Source organism: Eschrichtius robustus, chromosome 12 (genome assembly GCF_028021215.1).
Source record: "Eschrichtius robustus isolate mEscRob2 chromosome 12, mEscRob2.pri, whole genome shotgun sequence".
Lineage (NCBI taxonomy): Eukaryota > Metazoa > Chordata > Mammalia > Artiodactyla > Eschrichtiidae > Eschrichtius > Eschrichtius robustus.
Genome location: NC_090835.1, coordinates 52,077,072 through 52,092,163, shown reverse-complemented (window position 1 = coordinate 52,092,163; position 15,092 = coordinate 52,077,072). Strand labels below are relative to the sequence as shown.

The 15,092-nt window shown below is 34.9% G+C and overlaps 1 protein-coding gene across 2 annotated transcripts in view; it reads right to left on the bottom strand.

Annotated features, from left to right (window-relative positions):
* The window catches only part of CLASP2 (cytoplasmic linker associated protein 2), a 170,054-nt gene that overhangs the window by 138,166 nt on the left and 16,796 nt on the right, over positions 1 to 15,092 (bottom strand). For both annotated transcript variants that reach the window (XM_068558803.1, XM_068558804.1), the window contains exons 3-7: positions 11,977 to 12,080; positions 9,807 to 9,898; positions 8,519 to 8,594; positions 6,866 to 6,963; positions 904 to 974 (exon numbers count right to left, since the gene is read on the bottom strand). In XM_068558803.1, the coding sequence (XP_068414904.1) occupies positions 904 to 974; positions 6,866 to 6,963; positions 8,519 to 8,594; positions 9,807 to 9,898; positions 11,977 to 12,080 (441 nt within the window). The remainder of the gene's footprint in view (positions 1 to 903; positions 975 to 6,865; positions 6,964 to 8,518; positions 8,595 to 9,806; positions 9,899 to 11,976; positions 12,081 to 15,092) is intronic.

The following is a 15,092-nucleotide window of genomic DNA, read 5'->3' as shown; positions in this document are numbered from 1 at the left end:
TTGGGGTTAGTAGATGAAAACTATTATATATAGAATGAATAAACAAGGTCCTACTGTATAGCACAGGGAACTATATTCAATATCCTGGGATAAACCATCATGGAAAAGAAAATAAGAAAGAATGTAGAGGACTTCCCTGGTGGTTCAGTGGTTAAGAATCCGCCTGCCAATGCAGGGGACACGGCTTCGAGCCCTGGTCCGGGAAGATCCCACATGCCGTGGAGCAACTAAGCCCGTGTGCCACAACTACTGAGCCTGCGCTCTAGAGCCCACGCGCCACAACTACTGAGCTCACGTGCCACAACTACTGAAGCCCACGCGCCTAGAGCCTGTGCTCCGCAACAAGAGAAGCCACCGCAGTAAGAAGCCCGTGCACCACAGTGAAGAGCAGCCCCCACTCAACGCAATTAGAGAAAGCCCGTGCGCAGCAATAAAGACCCAACACAGCCAAAAAAAAAAAGCATATATGTATATACCGAGTCACTGTGCTGTACAGCAGAAATTAACGTAACACTGTAAATCAACTATACTTCAATTAAAAAAATAAATTAAAAAAAACACAATTACTCTGGGAGTAAAAAACACATATTGTGCACAGACCATAGAAGGCAAGAGGGTCATCATATCTTCAACCCAGAAGATACCAAATATAAGGCAAAAGAATAGTATCATTTCACACAATTAACCCATTATTAAATTTTCACTTACTCCAAAAGAGTCAGAGGATAGGTAATGATCAGCAGGATGTAAAGACTTTGTTATCCTAAACAAGTTTTAAGCCACAAAGTCAAATTTGCTGAATCAGTGATATAATAGTTGACTTGAAGACATATTTCAGTGTCTAAAACTTTGCTAAATAATCTTAGAAATGTTTGAGAACTGGAATAACTTAATTATTCTTACCTTTGCAGGCACTCAAAATCATACCACCTGAATTTTGCACTTCATCAAATTTGCCAAGTATCATTTCTAATCTGGGAATAAAGAATAAATTTTATTTGTTTGTTTTACATACAGTTTTAATTAGAAACAATTTCCTTCACCATCTCCCTGAGAAAAAACAATTCCAAGGATTCAGTTAGCTCTATACAACTCCCTTTTACAATTAACTCACTGAAAGCAGACACAAAATGCATCTCTTCAGTAGAGCAAAGCAGTCAAATACAGGTAGCACTCTACACACTCGCAGGTATATTTGTGAAAAGGTAACCTTCAAGGGTAGGGGTTTACGATGTATAAAATAAATAAGCTACAAGGATATATAGTACAACACAGGGAATATAGCCAATATTTTATAATAACCATAAATGGAATATAACCTTTAAAAATTGTGAATCACTATGTTGTACCCCCGAAACTTATATAATATTGTACCATCAACTATACCTCAATTTTTAAAAAAAGGTAAGTTTCACACAAAGCAGTTTCATATTTTCATCATAAAATTATTTCCCCAAACCCATCAAAAATATTGGGTTGGCCAAAAGGTTCATTCGGTTTTTTCCATACGATGGCTCTAGTAGCACTTAGTTGTCTTTAACTTCATTCGAAACAATTTTGTTAGACTGTATGTGACAGCTGTCATATCAGCGTGCATTTAAAAAAAGACATCAAAATTGGTGAATTTTTGTGTAGCCATTTTAACATTGAAGATGGAAGAAAAAAAGCAACATTTTTGGCATATTATGCTTTATTATTTCAAGAAAGGTAAAAACGCAACCGAAATGCAAAAAAAAGATTTGGACAGTGTATGGAGAAGGTGCTGTGACTGATCGAACGTGTCAAAAGTGGTTTGCAAAGTTTCATGTGGGAGATTTCTTGCTGAACTATGCTCCATGGTCAGGCAGACCAGTTGAAGTTGACAGCGATCAAATCGAGACATTAATTGAGACCAGTCAACATTGTTCTCAACACAGGAGATAGCTGACATACTCAAAATATCCAAATCAAGCACTGAAAATCATTTGCACCAGCCTGATTATGTTAATCACTTTGATGTCTGCGTTTCACATGAGTTAAGCGAAAAAAACATTCTTGACCGTATTTCTGCATGCGATTCTCTACTTAAACATAATGAAAATGTTCCATTTTTAAAACAAATTGTGATGGGCGATGGCAAGTGGACACTGTACAATAAGGTGGAATGGAAGAGATCGTGGACAAGTAAAATGAACCACCACCAACCACACCAAAGGCCAGTCTTCATCCAAAGAAGGTGATGCTGTGTATATGGTGGGACTGGAAGGGAGTCTTCTATTATGAGCTCCTTCCAGAAAACCAAACGATTAATTCCAACAAGTACTGCTCCCAATTAGACCAACTGAAAGCAGCACTCGACGAAAAGCGACAAAAGAAAACGCATGATCTTCCATCAGGATAACACAAGACCGCATGTTTCTTTGATGACTAGGCAAAAACTGTTACAGCTTGGCTGGGAAGTTCTGATTCATCTGCTGTATTCACCAGACTATGCACCTTTGGATTTCCATTTATTTAGGTCTTTACAAAATTCTCTTAATGGAAAAAATTTCCACTCCCTGGAAGACTGGAAAAGGCACCTGGAACAGTTCTTTGCTCAAAAAGATAAAAAGTTTTGGCAAGATGGAATTATGAAGTTGCCTGAAAAATGGCAGAAGGTAGTGGAACAAAAGGGTGAGTACGCTGTTCAATAAAGTTCTTGGTGAAAATGAAAAATGTGCCTTTTATTTTTACTTAAAAACCAAAGGCACTTTTTGGCCAACCCAATACTTTAGTTCCAACCTCATAATGAATCTACTCAGTAACCAAGACATTTTTAAAAAGCACATAAAAATCATGCTAAGGAAACTTAAGGCAAACATAAAAACAATGAAATATGTCAGAAATTAAAGTGATGCTGATATGACTGATAATCTGATGTTTTTCCTGTTAACCTATTTTAATTCAACAGCAATTCTATTAGCACTTCTGATTTTATATTCAGAATAATACACTTCTGCTTTCACTTTTTAAAAAAAAGTGTTTCTTATTACAAAAGCAATGTATACTCATTATAGAAGAAAATTAGGAAATATAAATAGGAACAAAGAAAAAAACCACAATCCCACCATCCAGAGAACTTATTTAACTGCATGCTTTCCGATGTTTCATATTTATATATAAATTTTTTCCAGACCATGATCATGGGATCATGCTGACAGCACTATTTTTTACTTTCCAATATTATACCATGCTATGATTTATTCTTTTTTCTTAAATTTATTTATTTTATTTATTTTGGTTGTGTTGGGTCTTCGCTGTTGCGCGCGGGCTTTTCTCTAGTTGTGGCGAGCTGGGGCTACTCTTCATTGCGGTGCACAGGCTTCTCATTGCAGTGGCTTCTCTTGTTGTGGAGCATGGGCTCTAGGCGCGCAGGCTTCAGTAGTTGTGGCACACGGGCTCTAGAGTGCAGACTCAGTAGTTGTGGCACATGGGATTAGTTGCTCCATGGCATGTGGGATCTTCCTGGACCAGGGCTCGAACCTGTGTCCCCTGCAGTGGCAGGCGGATTCTTAACCACTGTGCCACCAGGTAAGTCCCACTATGATTCTTAAATTATGACTTAGAGATTTGGGTTAAGTCTTTAATTGCCAAATGTTTTTCTCACATCAAGGGTTCTGTCATGATTTCACTTCTAAAACCTTAGTTAAGCCTTGGTCCACATCCTGTCATTTTTTACTTGTAAACTGAGGATGAAAATACTGTTTGGTCTAAAAAAATTTTTTTTAGTTGAAAACCTTCTAGGAATTCATTATAATGGGATTTCTAAACCTTAACCTCAGCTCTTACCCCCATTAAATTCAACAAATATTCACACATCTGAAAGCACTGCAGTCAAAAGACACAGGTCCCTTCATCCTACAAAGTAGTTACCTTCCAGAGAATTGAGCAGACACTAGACAGGCTGCCCAGAGACAAGATGGACAAGATGAGACCTGGGAGGGAAAACTGGAATTGGAAGATGGGACTTCAGAATGAAGACCAGACAGCCCAGAAACAGAAAGGAGAGGATTTAGGAAAGCTCTCTGGGAAAAAGGCAGAACAAGATGTTAAGAAGCATGAAATTAACACTCAGCTATTCAGTAGCAAAAAGGGAGTAGGAAACTAAGGGCTGGAAGCTCTGAGAGAAAAGAGGGTTGGTAAGGAATGAGGTGGGACAGATAAAATATACAGCAAGGAATGCAGATACAGGCAGCTTTAATGGGAAGAGGGGTCAACTGAAATACCAGGCAAATATAACAGTAACAGGGAGAAAGAAAGGAAAAAGAAATAATAAAAAGCTATTATAAAATAATAATATAGCTATTTAGAAAAACAAGCTTATTCATAATGGAGGATCATTACACATATAATCTGATGGAAAAGGAGGAAAGGAACAATGTAAGAGTAGAAAGAAGAGACTGGGATCTTTTAAGTAATTCAGGAAGAAAAAGAATTTAGGAAATTCAACAGAAGGCAAATACAACAGAGGCTGGAATATCCAAAACACAACTTAGGAGGCCAAAGAATAGAGGCCTGTAAAGCTCTGGAAGGTTCTGATTCAGGAAAAGGATAGAGAACAGTAAAGCACTAGGATAAAACTGGAAAAGCAACTCTATCCAAAGTCCATATTTAAGTTTAGAGTCATAATAATAAATTGCAAGTACAATACGAAAGAGGTAATTAGGTATCTCAGAACTTATCTTTTTTTATAACAGCCAATTATTGAGATAAAACTCATACCATATAATTCACCCCTTTAAAGTGCACAATTCAATGGTTTTTAATATAAAGCCAGAGATGTACACAATCAATTTCAGAATGTCATCATCATCCCAAAAAACAACCCTGTACCCATCAGCAGTCACTCCCCATTCCTCCCAATTTCCTCAATCCTATGCAACCATTAATCTAACTTCCCTTCTACAGATTTGCCATATCTGGCCATTTCATATAAATGAAATCATCCAGTATTCCAGCCACTCTGGAAAACTGTCTGTGAATATCAACTAAAGGCAAACATACCCTATGGCCCAGCAATTCCATTCAAATATATTCCAAGAGAACAAATATATAAGTATACCAAAAGACATGCATAAGAATGTTTCTAACAACATTAATTCATAAATGCTCCAAAATGAAAACAACTCAGAAGTCCATCAACAGTATGGATTCATAAAGTATGACCTACTCATACAAAGGAGAACTATAAGGCCATGAAAATGAACGACTATAGCTGGATCCAACAACCCAAATGAACCTTAAAGAGATAACGTTAACTGAAAGAAGCAAGACACAAAAAATATACACTATATGATTCCATTTACATAAAATTCAAACACAGGCAAAACTAACGTATGGTGATAGAGTCAGGATTATGGTTACTTCTGGGTAGGAGAGAAAAGACAAGGATTAAGAAAGATTTGGGGAGGATTCTGGAATGTTGTAATGTTCTACTTCTTCACCTGTGTGGTAGATACATGTGTGTATTCACTTTGTGATAACTTACAGAGCTGCATACTTACAATTTATGCACTATTCTGTATGAATGTCAAAATTGAATAAAAATTCTAAATACTTTAAAAAAACATAATCTCAGTATAAATTTAAAAATATATAATGTAACATATATATATATACACTCACACAAAATATATCAATATACATTAATACCATTTCTTTCATAAAATGATACAGAATTTATTCAAATAAAATTCTTGTTAACCCTGGAAGTAGAAAGCAAATGAATAAATAAGTAAACAAAATGCATATTTTTTAGACAACCTTATTGCCTAAAAAATAATTCATACTGGAAATAATCTACGTGGTAAGAGAGGCAGCCAGATCTGATGAGGCTTATGTAAACAGAACACACCACCACCTATGAAGTAGTCTTGCTCCTCCTGCCACCCCCCACCGAAAATCTGATCAAGCCTATAGATCCAACTACCAATTTAAAGGATATAAAGACAGAAGAACACATTAAACCACAACACAGGAAAAGAATTAGTAATATCCAGGATATGGGAAACCTTTCAGGGTAAACTACCCAACTTATTCAACAAATAAAACACAAGGAAAAAAGTATTTGGGGGTACACAAAGATTTAAAAAGGCTTGTAATACATATCAACTAACTGTTGGACTTTATTTGTATACTGATTCAAACAAACTGTTAAAATATATACATACAACATTTATAAAACATTATGACATTTATGAAAATTTGAACCCTAACTGGATATTTGATATTACAGAATTATTTGCAAAAAAATGTAAGCTGTGATGATTGCATCATGGTTGTGATTGGAAAAAAGATTTTTTTTCCCTTTAGAAATATATTGAATAACAAAAAGGACCTACTGTATAGCACAGGGAATTATATTCAATATCTTGTAATAACCTATAATGGCACAGAATCTGAAAAAGATTATATATATGTATATATATGCATATAAACTAAATCACTTTGCTGTAAACCTGAAACACTGTATATCAACTATACTTCAGTGAAAAAAAATTTTTAAATAAAATAAAAAGAAATATATTGAATAATTACAGATGAAATGTTATGAGTTGGATTTGCTTGAAAATAATACAGGACAAGAGTAAGTAGGTAAGGGTGTAACAAACAAAACTGTCCACAAGTTAGTTATTGAAGATGGATAATAGGTACATGAAGGTTCATTATACTATCCTGTCTAGAACAGTATAGAATCTTAATAATTTTTTAAACAGTAATAACCTATATGTCCTTTTATATCTTTTGAATATTAAAGCATTCCAGAAAATTGAACCTATTTTAAATAAGCACATGAAATTAAAACCTTTGAAACCACTGGCAAAAAAATAAATTTAGCAAGACTTACCTAGCAAGGGGAATTCCTCTCTTATAAAGGTCCACTCTCACTTTCTCTCCCACATGTCTATAAATCTCCACCACAGCCAATATTGCAGCATCTCTAACCTGCCAAATAATTCAGAACTTTAAAAAAAAACTTACATGAGATACAATAAAATACTTCACCTCAAGGTAACATTAAATTCACAGACCAACTTGAAGCTCCAAGTTGGTTTTAATGCCTCTAAACCCCTGGGAGATTATGGCAGGTCATTAACAAAAACCAAGACGACCTGCCAAGAAACCTCTAGAGAAACCTTGTAAAAGTTTTACAGAAATCTAAGAAACATGTAAATAAATGTGGCTTTTAAAAAATCTTCTATTTGTAATAATGTTGTATAAAGAACTAATAATAACTGTATGACTACAAATCATTATCGTGGTTAACATATTTTCGTAGAATAAAACTGCCTTTCAATAATGTGGCCTGAACGCAAACAGATAATTATACACCAATGTTCATAGCATCATTATTCACAATAGCCAAAAGGTGGAAACAACCCAAATGTCTATCCATGGATGAATGGATAAACAAGATGTGGTATATACATACAATGGTATATTATTCAGCCTTAAACAGGAATGGAAGGAAATTCTGACACATGCTGCAACATGGATGAACCGTGAAGACATTATGCTAAGTGAAATATGCCAGATACAAAAGGACAAATATTGTATGGTTCCACATTTATGAGCAGTCAAATTCATTTGGAGAGAAAGTAAAACGTGGCCACCAAGAGCTGAAGGATTGGGGGAAATGAGGAGTTATTGTTTAATGGGTAGAGAGCTTCAGCTTGGGAAGATGAAAAAGTTCTGGAGATGGGTGGTGGTGATGGCTGCACAACAATGTCAGTGTACTTACTGCCAATGAACTGTACACTTAAAAAAGGCTGAAATGGTAAATTTTATGTTGTGAATATTTTACCACAATTAAAAGAAAAAATAAATGTGGCCTAAAGACAGGAATGTGGAAGACAGCTTTTAGTTCCTTTGCATAGCTCACTGTCGAAGGGCAAATGAAGAGACAGTAGAACTCTCTACAAACCTCTAGAGGCAGAGCTAGGGCCTAAAAGCAAGGAAATATCCAGGGTCATTCCAAACGCCCAAGCTGTGCCAAAAAGGGTTACAGCCAAGATTCAACTCCACCACAAAGGACAAGATCCACACCCCTGTATTATGCCTATAGTATTTGAAGCTCAGGGAATGAAATTTCCAACAAGTGATATACCACTGGCACAAACAGGGTTATGACTGTTGCAAAAGTTGTTATGCAGGAATGAAAAGGAAGCTGACAATCTGCCCTCACAATTAGCTTATAGGAGGACTAGATAAGGAAATTCAGGTTCTTTGTTACTCAATCTTTCAAACTCAAGAACTATCCTTTAAGTCCCATCTATCCTTAATACTAGCCAAACAGCTAACAAACTTAAGCTACGTTTGTGAACATAATGTATTCTTAAAAACTAAATGTGGTAGACTTTAAAAGAAAAAAATGAAGTGGAATCTTGATTTTACCACCCCCCTCCACCCTCTCTCTTCTTTTTAAAAATGGAATAAGAGCATTAGAAAACAAGAGGTGGCTAAAAAATTAGTCAGTGCGTAAATGTAGATAAAATTTTACCTGACTGTTGGAATCTCCGAATAGGATACACAAATGTGGTACCAACTTGCTGAGGACTAGTGGCTGAGCTCCAAAACTAAATATAATTTGAAAAAAAAAATAAAGAGAATTTGGTTTTAATCAAACAGTAAACAAAATATCCTTATACTTTTATCTGTCTCAATAAGACAAATACGGTGGAGAGCATGGGCACACATCACTAAAACATGAAGGATATGAGACACAAGCAAAACCTAATTCTAAACAATGTGAGATATGTAAAATTGAATAATCATGACTGACAATGAAAACTGTCAACACATGATCCAACAGAGCAAAATGTTCAACCAATGGCACTCTTAAACCTAGCAACCTATCAATCACTTAGAAAATTTGAGCTTTTGCATTAAAATACTGTTTTTTTAGACTCTGGGTCTCAAACAAATTTGCATTCCAGTACAATAAGTAAATTAAAAGATCTTTATTTATGCTTATTAATATTTTGATGAGGTCATGGGTTGAAAGCAAATGACAAGACAGCCAAAAACCATGAAAGTTGTGCAGACTGAATGCACTTACAAGCTCTAGATGGCAGAAAGGACCATAGAGGAGTAAAAGAAAATAAAATGAAGGTATAGTTAGAGAAAAGGAAGTAACACTACAAAATAAGTTGAAAGCTACTATATATTACCTATCTTGTTGCACAAAACTTGAAAAAATAATCCAGAAAGAGAACAAAAGCCCTAGTTTACAATTTCTTCAGGCTGGAGTTCTGAGCTCTGTGGCATCTATGCTGTCAGAGCTCTGAACACTGCTGTCAGCTTCACTGTCTGGTTACCTGGGGGAGTCTTATTCAGTCTATGATTTTGGTAACCACCTGCATTGCTCTAGAAAACCTAGGGCCAACTGGCAAAAGGGGGCTGGGGAAAATGGCTACAATTGTTGAAATACCACTGAGTTTAAAAAAATTCCAAACTGGGTCCAGAACAGAGGTAGATCCTAAGTTATATCAGCGTATTTGTTATATGACCATCTATTTGGGTGGCAACTATTAACATACTAAAGAGAAAAAAAGAAACTCTTCTTACCAATGACTAATAATTTTAAATTAACAACATGAAAGATAACAACATACATACAAAAAAATTAACAGATAAAGCTATCAAATAAAAAAACTCTGGTGCCAGAGATAAATTAATAACTATTTAAAATTTGTTATTTTCATAGCTTTCCTTGAGCTTTGTGAAATGGATTTTGCTTTTTTTTTTTAGAAAAATGAAAAACATACTTCAGTAATCATAAAACTTACATGTTTAATGTTTCAATAAGACACAGACACACGCCTTCTCGAGATCGAAAATTCTTGTGCTTAAAACCAGAAGCCAACTGTTCCCAAATGTACTATTTGAAAGAAAAGTAAACATGTATAACAAAAAATTAAATTACTCATGTTATAATCTTTTATCTATTCTCAACTTTACTACCAACCTTACTGGTAGCTAAATTTTCCCACAGATTTCTCTACAAGTTTTTCTAAGCCAAATTTGCACTGATGCTGTTCTCACCCATTTTTAAATATCTTAATCACATTTTTAATTTTTATTTTATATCTTTCACTTTAGATTTCAATTATTCTCAGAAAAACTGTGTCCAACATTTAAAAACCTTAAAATTTCCAAGGACATATAATTTCTTCTACACTTTAGAAACCTTCAATAACAATGTTACCATTATAAGCCTAGTAGTATTGTAAGCATTTAAAAGGTCCAATGTTGCCTAGCAACTAGTACAGACTGTCACATGGAACAGGCTTTTTCAGCATTTTATAATTCAGGGTTTTTTTTCCTTTTAACACTGGATCCAAATACAGAAACATAATCATTCTATTGCTACCCACTATAATCTTTTTTTTTTTGAAAAAGCATAGATAAACCTATACAAACAATCTAAAACAATTATATGGGTTTGTTATTCGAAGGAATTCAACTTTGTTTTCCTAAACATATAGCCAATTGTCCCAATCAATCCTTTCTCCACATTTAAGAAACACCACCCTTACCATTTACTAAATTAATGTGTACATACACACATACTCTCACACATACACACAAACCCCTACTCCTGGACTCTATTCTCCCTGGACTCTATATTCAGTTCTACTAATATTATTTCTCTCTGCCAAACTTTCTGGAGGGTAACTTGGAAGTTTACCAAAAAAGTCTTAAATGTGAATAACCTGATCCAGCAACACTGTCTCTGGAACTCTGTTCTATAATTACATTTATGTCCAAAGACACATGTACAAGGATGCTCTTTACAGCACTCATAATAACAGCATGTCAAAAACAAGTTAAAATTTGAACTGCTAAGCAAGTGTCAAAGGATACCCATCAAATTATAAGGATTATACATATATCTTTATACTCTATGGTATAAAAAATCTGAGGAAGTTTACTTTCACTACTATTTGGATTTTTTATAAAACATATGTAATACAATTCTTAAACTGTATTTTATATGATAACACATAGTATCACTATATTTTGTAAATTCTGTTTTTTTTCCCACTTAACATGAGCTACTCTTTTTTTTTTTTAAATAAATTTATTTATTTATTTTTGGCTTCATTGGGTCTTCGTTGCTGCACAAGGGCTTTCTCTAGTTGTGGCGAGCGGGGGCTACTCTTTGTTGTGGTGCACAGGCTTCTCATTGCGGTGGCTTCTCTTGTTGTGGAGCACGGGCTCTAGGCGCGCGGGCTTCAGTAGTTGTGGCACATGGGCTCAGTAGTTGTGGCGCACGGGCTTAGGTGCTTCGCGGCATGTGGGATCTTCCTGGACCAGGGCTCAAACCCGTGTCCCCTGCCTTGGCAGGCGGATTCTCAACCACTGCGCCACCAGGGAAGCCCCCGACATGAGCTACTCTTTAAATCTTTGTTTACGTGTCAATTTATTTTTACTCCTCTTTCAAAATACATCCGTAAGGGCAATTCTTTTCTACCATATTCAAAAAACACAGGTCACCGTCATCTAATATATGCCTTATATAATTAGTAACCATCTGTTAAAATAAGAAATTTTCTCCTTGTTTCAGTAAGAGTTGCAGAAATTCATATAACGTTCAGCAGTTCTCAAAATAAGCTTTCTCACTGAACATTGTATTATTTGTAGGTAGCGAAAACCAGAAAATCCTAACAAATAATATAATCAGTATATTGTCAAATCACTTAAATCTATGAGTTAGCTTTTTGAAAAAGCATTAAAGAATAGAAAAATCAGAAAAAGGAAAGCAAAAAATCAAAAAGTTAAATATTGATACTTTATCTTAAATTTCAACTTCTTTAAAGCATTAGCAATAATTTACTGTTTAAAATTTTAGCTTTTATGTCCCTGGGGTTTTACTGACTTGCAGTGATTACCATCTATCTTTACTGTTATTTAACCATTAATTAGCAAAATCTGAATTCTAAAATGTAGGCCTACCATAGGTGGTGCTACTTGATCCATTAACTTCAGTATCAGAGTCTGAGCTTCATCTCGAACCTTGTCTTTGGCATCTCCCATTCTGTCTATTAAAGCTACAATAACTAGAGAAATTAAGGGGGAAAAGAATAAATATTTATAATTCATCTCCATTATAAACTGTATTTTACAAAATTACAAACATCAATTATTTCCATAAATGAAAAGTTATGAGGTAAGCAAATTGTTTCAAGTTCTTTACTCATGAGTCCAATCAAAAATAAATGAGAAGCAAGTTTCAAAAGAATACATATAGTATGACATCCACTTATAATAATAATGTTCAAAAAACAGGCAAAACTTAATATTATTCTGTTTAGAGATATATATAGACGGTTAAGCTCTACAGACCAACAAGGGAGCGAATATCCCAAAGGTCATGACAGCAGTCATCTCTGGCAGAGGGTGGGAGGTGTCATCAGGAAATGCAGAGGGAGCATATAAGGAACTGGCAGAGCTCTAGTTCTTTGACCTGGGCACAGGCAGGTGTTGGTTTTATAGTTATTCTTTAAAATTGTACATGCTTGATATGTATTATTCTATATGTACAACATATTACTCAAATGACAAAAACAAAGCATGGGTCCATGGGACTGAGGTCTTTCTTTATTATGTCCAAGACTTTGACACTATTCCATGAAAGGAGGCAGGAAAGGCAGGCTAGAGTCCATTCTTAGAGAGTTTTCATGAAACAGGTTGCTGTAACTATAAATCAACAAAGCACCACAAAGAAATCACATCTATTGGGTGTGGGGGGAAGGAAACGGGAGGGGGGCTAGAACTGAGGTTATGGTTTCTAAAGTCAGCCCATAGGGCAAAAACATCTCATAGTCAAAATTATCTTTTTGTAATCCCTTAAATTACCACTACCACTCAGTGTAGTATTAGTATTTAATCTTTTTGTCTTTATCTCCTCAACCCATAAATATGTGCAGCAGTACTCACCTCAGAAGATTACTGAAATATATGTAAACAACTCAGAGAGTGAAGGACACTGGGTAAGCATTCAATGTGTCTCTAGTTTATTTATAGACACATATAATTAAATGTGTATGTAATGTAATGCAAATGTATTCTGCAATGTTAACATTGTCTATAACATAACAACCAGAACTGATATAATAATCAACAACATTTAAGGAAAGAAGGAACACATCCTTCTGGAAGAAAATGATTCGAGTGAGAAGCCAACCATACAAAATGGAAAGATCACCCAAAAATCTAAGCTTAATCAAGGAAATGATTGTGTAAGAAAACAAAGTCCTTGTCATAAAAATCATAAGCCTAATCATGAGGCAACTGAAGTACCTGTCAGTTGAAACAATATAAATCCTTCTCATTTTGCTTAGATGTATTGTTAACACTAGAGAAATTCACCTACATCTACAGGATTGGCTATTGTGGGACTCATTCTGATAGCTTCTGACAGAAGACAATACTAAACACTAGTAAATGTTAGATATTATTATGTACTAAGCACTGAATTATCTCATTTAATCCTCATAACAATCCTATGAAACAGAGTAGGCCCGTTTGATAGAGAAGGCCCAGAGGGATTAAATACTTTGACCAAGGTCGCACAAGCAGCAAATAGTGAAATCAGGATTTAAGTAATCTACACAGTGTTAGGTTACAGTCATAACTACTTCCATTTATTTGTGACTGAGGTGTTTTGTGTGTGTGTGTGTGTGTGTGTGTGTGTGTGTGTGTGTGTGTGTGTGTGTGTGTGTGTATTAACAACCACGTAACAATAATGAAAAAAAAAATAGACACTTCATTCCTGAGAGGTAGAGTTTAACTCCAAAAGAAAATAAAGGGACTTCTCTGGTAGTCCAGTGGTTAAGACTCCGTGCTTCCACCGCAGGGGACACGGGTTCGATCCCTGGTTGGGGAACTCAGATCCCGCATGCCGTGCGGCACAGCCAAAAAAAAAAAAAAAAAAAATTTTTGGCCCAAACGGGGCTCACTTCAATTTAAAAACTAAAATTTGTAAAACATAAACAACTAAAACAAAAAACCTCACACTACATAAACTTAAGATTTACAGCTAATAAATTAAACAAAAAAATTCATAATTTCTTTCCTTTTTAACATATAAACTCTTGGAGTCAAACAGAACAAGATTTATTTCTAGCTCTACTGGTTATTTAATTATGCAAGATAGTAAACGCCTCTAACTTCAAAGTTTCTTTGTCTGTAAAATAAGGAGGGATCCAGGTCTATACCTCACACAGCTAGTGAGAGAATAAGTAAAACTGGTAAAAAGCACCTGTGGCCAAGCCCATAATAACCATTCAGAAGTGTTAGCACTATTCCTTAAAGATCTGTAGATAATGAACATGCAATCGATAATTATTGGGAATACAAAACAGAGCTTTTCACTCTGTAAACTCTCAAAAAGAACTTGTTAAACAAACAAATACATCTATCATAGACTGGAATTTGGACAGTGAAACATGGAAGAAGTCTGAAGCATAGATGTTAGCATATTTTATTCTCTTAGCATTGTACAAGATGCAAACCATTTTACAAGATGCAAAGCTGATGACCAGGCATCCTGACTGTTCTAATACCCTTTCTACAAAACCATTTTGGATTAAAACTATCTGTTTAAGATTTGTAAAATATGAAATCCTTTACTGTTGTCATAAAACCAGGCTTGGGGGAATCATAAAACCAGGGTTGGTGGTCCAGTGGTTAGGACTCTATGCTTTCACTGTCTAGGGCGCAGGTTTAATGATTCAAAATACAAGATTCCTCAAGCTGCATGGTGCGGCCAAAAAAAAAAAAAAAAAAAAATTGGTTGCTGATCGGTGTTAAATGTAAATCGTATTTTTTTTTTTGGTTTGAACATTAAATTCTTCCACAGTACATGTAGTCACAAGAGAAAATTTAAATATATTAAAGAATTACATTAATAGAGCCCATACTCTTTTTGATACTTTGTCTAAAACTGAACATGAACCTCAATTTTCCTAAAACTTCACTTTTAATGTAAAAAGATAAAAAATATCTGTAATGATAGTTAATAACCTAAGTGTACCAAAAGGAAAACAATATCACTCACATCAAGTTAC